Below are 7,500 nucleotides of genomic sequence, written 5' to 3' on the forward strand. Positions count from 1 at the left end.
ACACACACACACACACACACACACACACACACACACACACACACACACACACACACACACACACACACACACACACACTCTATCCAGTCCAATCAAAGGCATTACTGTTAATGTACAGCCAAGAGTCTCAAGGTCTCACCTCCTGGTACACTCCATTTCCCTGTTTCTCTTCTTTTTTTTTCAGAAATAAAAAGCCTCACAGCAATCTATTTGATGGGGCTGTCAGTCATACACCCATGACGACGAGGCCATATTTCTTCTCTAAAAGGATTGAGTGCCATGTTATTGCAGGCTCGGCAGCACTCTCTCTGGGTGGATGGGTGGCGCTAGAAACAACAAGCAGATTTGTTCTAGGCCTACGTTAGTTCCACGTGGAGAGGTGATCCTTTTTTATCCTAATCTTAATTTCTCATTGAATGCATTTATCACCAAAAAATCTGAAAAATGCACATTCCATAACCTATGAGTAAATGCTAATACTGATACCCCACTTAACTTCATATATAGAGAATGTTGCTGTCATTGCTGCTTTCCCCTTTTGGCCAGAACTACGTTGACTGTGTCTTTTGTAAGTTGTCAGCCTTTCACAATATACAACTGCAAACAGAGCAAAAGAAAGGAAGGGAGAAAGGGAGAGAGAGAGAGGTGGAGAGAGTAACTGGTGGTTTTCGTGATGGTGCATGTCATAATGCAACATCCTGTTGTGGGTGCTTTGCCCCGGGGTTCAACCTGGCGTGTACGCAATCCCTCCTAATCACTGGTTTAAAAGCACACCATCCCCATCCACTCCCCCTGTCACAGAACAACATCCTGGCTCCGAGGGTGTGTGATGACACTTTTAGATTCCAAGGACAGTTCACTTCCCTGCTTCCTGGTTACCATTGTGCTCCAGTGATAGCACCCCTCCGCAGGGAGAGCTAGGAGGTCTGTGGTTTCACACTGCCACGCACAACCTAGAATCCCTCGGAAATTCTAGAACATGACTGTTGTGATAAATTCCTGGCATCCTACAAGAGGGGTTCCGTGGAACGACCCGTGGCTGTATGAACTTTGAATGTTTGCTCTTTGGTCATTAAAGTGCAATGCAATTGTGTTCACTGGTTTCGCTGATGACTTGTTAGTTCACCTAACGTCTGAGCCATTGCTTGCCAGGTACTTTATTGAAATAATGGATTTAAATTGGAACATTACACATTTAGCAAACAATGCTTAGTGTAAATTCTCACACACACAATGAAAAATCTTCCCTTATATGACCAAATAATAAAAAACGTAATATATGGTCATACTTACATACATGCCATGCATGGATTTGGGATATTTTTGTGAAAGATGTTACATAAGCGTGGATCTCAGAGAGAGCAGAGATAGAGGCACTCTAGACACAGAATAAGAAGCAGGATATCTCACTTGAGAGTCTGTTATCTATACATCCTGAAATGTTATGTAATAAGACTTTCAACATGTCGCCTCACATCTGTCCAACGACTACGTGGAACAAGTCATGGCTTGGAGATCTCAGATGGACCCCCTGACAGCAACTTTCCTGCAGGATTATGTGATTTAGATATGAAATGTTTGCTTCAAAGTGTAAGCATGCAACTTGTTATCAACAGCGATGGACAAGGTTACATTGTAAAGGGAACACGCAATGAAGTTTGCCATCTAATTATTAGTCTCTCATACTTAGTGATACATAATATGACATGCTGGAAAGGTACTGGGGGCTACTTCTAGAGGATTGCTCATGCATACAGGCTTTTGTACTCGCAAACTTTAAAGATTGTTCTATAATTCCTGGACATACTGTATAAGCGTATGGATAGCCTGTGTGCCCAACGTATGGTTTTTCGCAGTTTCTGAGATCTTAAACAGTTTCCGTCTGTCGATTCCTTACCTTTCACACTTCTATTGCATAAAAGTATTTTCTGCTATTTACAATGATGATCTAAATATAATTTATATTTATAAACATATTTCTGTATTCATGGCAGGATATTATCATTTCCATTGCACAACACAGAATACTTTACTCCGAATCACTTTGCTTTGCTCACGATCATTCTGCTCACTTGTTCAGTGTGCACATTTGCGGCACAGTTGTTGACCCATCATTTGGCATCCATTGATGGAGCATCTGTCTCTGGGGACTCAGGTCACTCAAATAAGACTTTAATTCCAAACAATATTCACTATAAATCCATATTTTTCAGCTTATCAGATTGTCAGTGTTTTCACAGGATTTGGGAGACGTAGGGCAAGCTTAGTATGCTCTGCAGCAAGTCTTAACTTTTTTTGACACTCAGATTATCCAGTGATAGATTAGGTCTGAATGGTTTTCACATGCAGTATGTGACGATAGCAAGAGGACACTTCTCCAGTCCTCTACAGGATACGAAAATGAGCTTAACTAGATTTCAAACGTTTAGTCATTGCTGTCAGCTTTCGGGACACTTCTTGTGTATCTAAATGACACATAGAAATGAAAAAAAAAGAGTGACATTCCCAAAAGTGTACGTGGTCTGCGGTCTCCTGTCATCCCACTCCTCGCTATTTCAACGACATCCTGGACATGGTAAGGTACTGCCCCCTAGTGGCGATGATTGAGAGTTTTGAAGATAAAAAAAAAATACCTTTTGCGTACCAATGTTAAAATGTCATGGATGACAACTCACGTAAAACATGATATGAGTTCTTACTGATATTGTTGTATTCTCGAAGCAGATTTTTAGATGGTTATTTTAAATTTGAAGTATGACGTATTTAAGACCCCATCACACATCCCCCTCACCGCTCAAAAACTAAATTGCATTTTTGTTTCGGTTATAATAAAGCGTTTATTTAACCGATTGCTATGATGAGAGGATAGCCTGTGTGCCCAACGATTTCAGAAGGGCTTTTAGATTGACGTCCTAAACAGGAAGTACGAGGAATGGTCCGGGAGGATACACGGATCCAAAGCTCTCAGAGGGATTTGCCCCTTCACTTAATATTCCTGTCTATTGCCCAACGAAAAATAAGAAAACAACACTTGGCCAACACATATCACCGGCTATGTCGGAGACGTACGGTAAGAATCAAGTTGTATGGTTGTGTCATACGAATTCATTGCACATATGGATGTTTTAAGCAGGTGTCGGAATCGTTATCGTCATTTTTGTAAAAATAGTGCCTGGCTTGTGTAGTGGCTGTCGATTATATATTTTAGCAAGTGCTCCCACGATCGAAGGCTGTTCTTGCTAGATCAATAGCTAGGTCCGTTAGCTAGCAGAGGAGATAGTTAGCTAGATGGCGGAGGAGAATCCGCTTTTTTCTCGTGACGTGAACAAGCTACACAGCCAAATTAGTGATGTAACGTCACCAGCGAACTGTCCTTAGGTTTCGCTGTCTCTCGTCCTCCATACATATTTGATGTAAACTTGGTTTAGCTTTGTAAAAATATTCGCAAACACATCCTTGGCAATGTTGTGCATCCCGACAGACCAATGTTTCATAGGTCACCATCACAAGCCAGCCAGCCAGCAAGCAAGCTATTACCCACCCTTGAATGTTTTTTTAGGCATAACGTAAATACAGCAAGTCTAGATAGTTGACATGTCAATGGCCTATACAACGACATACAATGCGTCTGAGGAGGGTTGTTAAAGTGTATTATTTATGATATTTATATATAAAGACATTTATATATAAAGTAAACTGTCTTCGTTCTTTGTCGTTCCTTATCCACCTTTAAATAGTGTGACAGTCGATGTTCCATTAGATTAGTCAGATTACATCAATTGAGTTGACATCATTCTTTTCAAAGTGGATGCTTGACAGAACGATTACAAATATGTAATGTTATTTTCTCAACCTCAACTCCTACGTTATTACAAAAGCTGGAACTGACAACAGCAATTGAGCCATCTTAATCTACGTATTCTCATAATGCTAGCATGTAGCTATCGTGCAACATAATCGAGCAGTAGGCATTGTTCAAAGGAATCCTGTTATACTTGCCTTGCGGGAAAGCAGACATAAACACTCTCTTAATTTTGTTCACAGATTTCCTGTTCAAGTTCCTTGTTATAGGAAATGCAGGAACTGGCAAATCATGTCTTCTACACCAGTTCATAGAAAAAAGATGTAAGTTCTATGCCCTCAGTCAATTTTAAAATGGCAATAAGTCCTTCGTGTTTTGATCTATTTGCCAATATCTATCTCCTTATTGTTTTGCTTTGAATGCTTAATTAGTTCATGACTGTCATCATCATCAGTTTCTTTTGATCCGTTCCCCCTGTCTTTCAGTCAAGGAGGACTCCAATCACACGATAGGAGTGGAGTTTGGCTCTAAAATCATCAGTGTGGTGAATAAGTTTGTGAAGCTGCAAATCTGGGACACCGCAGGACAGGAGAGATTCAGGTAATGATAATAAAAATAATAATAATAATGATTTATTTTTAACGCACTTTTCATTCAAAAGAATCTCAGAGTGCCTATATACTACTAGTAGGCCCTACACCTGCTGCTACCATGTCTCTCTTCATTTCAGTCAGTGGTGTAGTCCAGGGTATACGCAGGTATACGGAGTATACCCACTTATTTTTCAGTCAACATTGCGTATACCCACCTCTCAAAACAGATCGTTTATCCTGTGCTGTATGGGCTGCTTAAAAAAATTAAGAGTATACCCACTTCTCCAGGGAACACTACACCACTGATTTCAGTATATCTGAATAGACTCACAGCAAGCGACGAGCTCGGCCCTGAACATGAGTCCTCTCCCCCTTTACTCTCTCAGCACCATCTGCTCCCCAGTCATGTCGCCCGTCTGTGTGTGTGTGGGAGGCTGCAGTGTAGTGTAGTGCAGTGCACGGCCTCCCCTCGTGTCTCGGCTTGGCTGTCATAGATAGTGTTTCGCACAGCATCTGCCAGCACCGTCCACCGTGCACAGCCTATGATGGAAAAAGTACTGGCAGCTGCGTAGAGCTGTACGTTAGTGTGGGGGAGCCCCTACAATACTCTAGGGATGCACCGATACCAGTATCAGGTATACGCTTGATACTGTGCTCATATACTCGTACTCATAAAAGTTCTCCAATGCCATGCCACTGTTTTGTTCACACAGAAAGTTTTATGTTTAGTTTTGGTTGGAAATAGCCTCCTGTTGTACATTTTATTTTATATCAATATCATTATATAATATTTTATAACAATCAGAGCGCATCTGATGAAAATAAAACCTGTCTTCAAATTCATTGCATTTTTACGGTCAGTGTTATTTTCCGGTAGAAATACTTCCTCAATAAGTACTCGTATTGGTACTCTGTATCCCGAGTACACAAATATGCTCGTACAAGGCCTGGAAAAAATGGTATCAGTGCATCACTAACACTTCACCATCTGGTTTTACTTACTGGTTGGCTGTATAGCCAAAGTGCCTTTTAATTTAGCCTGAATGTGGGATGCCTCTATAGCCTCTTTGTCTAGGCTAGGAGAGCGGCTGAAAACACTGTAGGGAGAAGCTTTTATTGAATCTGTGTAACTGAAAGAATGAGTCGGAGTTGGTTAAATATCAGTCTGTTGGGTAAATAGTTACTTATAGTATAGCACAATGCTGTTTGATAATTAGCATACAGATTCATTGCACATGCATGGAGCTTCATGTCTACTTAAGGGAGCGTGATGAAATACATTTGGGAAAACAGTCTCTCTAAACTAAACAGTGCCAGAGTGGGCAACAAATGTTGGTACTTGCTAGCATATTAGGACGTGGAAAAGTAGGATTGATTGAACAAAGGATTGATTAAAGATGATTAATAAAAATTACAGAATGTGTTGTACATCTTCACTCCAGCTCTCGCCTAAGTCCGTGATGTTATTCGTCTTAAGTCGGCCCAGGGAAGGCACCCTAAATGATTGGTTCAAATACTTGCGTTTCGGTTCTTCTACCACTGGAAATGGTCGGCTAGGTCTAGCAGGGTCCATAAGGAAACATGTACTGGTAGCATGTTAGCTAACCCCTAACCCTAACCCTAGCAGGGTCCACAAGGAAACATGTACTGGTAGCATGTTAGCGTGTCGTTAAGTGGTCCATAGTGTTATACTAATGGCAAGTGTGGCAGGGAGAATGTGCTGTGAGATGGAGATCTCCGGTGTAATGCAGCTCCTATACCCCATTCACCGCACGACCCCAGGAGTAACACTTTATTGGCTACTTACACACACACACACACACACACACACACACACACACACACACACACACACACACACACACACAGCAAGTGGAAGGCAGATCGTACTTTGACATAGGCTGCCACATATGCTGCCACACACTGGTGCACAGACACGCTAACAAACACAAGTATCGACACAGAGGCATTGCAGCCTAACGGTTAACTAGGCTAACATTGCATAAACAGACATTAGACACAAAACGAAGGCACCAAACACACACACACACACACACACACACACACACCCACACCCCAAACAAAGGCACCAAACACCGTATTCGTTCACTAACACTAACCGTTCTACCTCTGCAGTGCATCATGGGAACACTCAAAGCCTCAAAGTTTCCCCACCCCTTGAATGTTACAATATTATTGTTTTCAGCAATGGCAAATTGCAAATTGTTATAGTAACTTTCTAATGCTGTTAGATCTGTTGTACTTGGCAGCATGTAAGCATTGCTCTGAAAGACTCTTTTAGTCTCTTTCAAACTTAAATATTCTCTTGGCAGCCCCCTTCTGTGGTTAGCCAATGGCTAATAAGCAAGCTAGCTCGCAGCCTACACGACAGGCCATTACAGCACTATAGCTAGCTGCCTACAGTCCTGGAGGTCAGAATGAGGATCTCCATGACATCTTTATTAACTTCAAATTTGCACTCGTGGATTTCTTCTTTTCAGAACTGAAGAAGAGCTTTTTCATGTAATGTCCTGTTTCCATCAGGTCCGTGACGCGGAGCTACTACAGAGGAGCGGCAGGAGCGTTGCTAGTGTATGACATCACAAGGTAATGGTGCATGTCATGTACAGTAATGTTCACCGCAGGACCACACACTGGTGTTGCACTGGAGGAGTTATCTGATCTTGGCCAGTCCTTTGTGCCAGTAGCCATCAGACTCCACAACCAATCATTTAGTTTTATGTAATGTTCACCAGAACATATGTTGTCTATTTATATTATCCATTTATTTTATTTGTTTTTCAAATTTGTATTAATTTATTTTTTTATGTTTATGAATATACTTGAATCCTATTCCTACTACCTTGCTGCTTTGACAATTAAATTTCCCTCACGGGATTAATAAAAGTTTATCTATCTATCTATCTATCGATCTGATCTCCTGACGTCTCCTGTCCTCTACACAGTCGGGAAACCTACAACGCTCTTACAAACTGGCTGACGGATGCAAGAATGCTGGCCAGCCAGAACATCGTCATCATCCTGTGTGGGAACAAGAAGGACCTGGACGCAGACCGAGAGGTGACGTTCCTGGAAGCGTCGCGC

General features: G+C 41.6%; 1 protein-coding gene across 2 annotated transcripts in view; it reads left to right on the top strand.

The window, feature by feature from the left end:
• The first annotated feature begins 2,954 nt into the window (after window positions 1–2,954).
• rab4a (RAB4a, member RAS oncogene family) overlaps window positions 2,955–7,500 on the top strand; it is an 11,542-nt gene continuing 6,996 nt past the window's right edge. For both annotated transcript variants that reach the window (XM_080848727.1, XM_080848728.1), the window contains exons 1-5: window positions 2,955–3,070; window positions 4,045–4,125; window positions 4,288–4,402; window positions 6,940–7,002; window positions 7,362–7,500. The exon at window positions 7,362–7,500 is cut by the window's right edge and continues 16 nt beyond it. In XM_080848727.1, coding sequence (XP_080704853.1) covers window positions 3,055–3,070; window positions 4,045–4,125; window positions 4,288–4,402; window positions 6,940–7,002; window positions 7,362–7,500 — 414 coding nt within the window. In that variant the 5' untranslated portion in view covers window positions 2,955–3,054. The remainder of the gene's footprint in view (window positions 3,071–4,044; window positions 4,126–4,287; window positions 4,403–6,939; window positions 7,003–7,361) is intronic.

Source organism: Sprattus sprattus (assembly GCF_963457725.1).
Source record: "Sprattus sprattus genome assembly, chromosome: 12".
Taxonomy (NCBI): domain Eukaryota; kingdom Metazoa; phylum Chordata; class Actinopteri; order Clupeiformes; family Clupeidae; genus Sprattus; species Sprattus sprattus.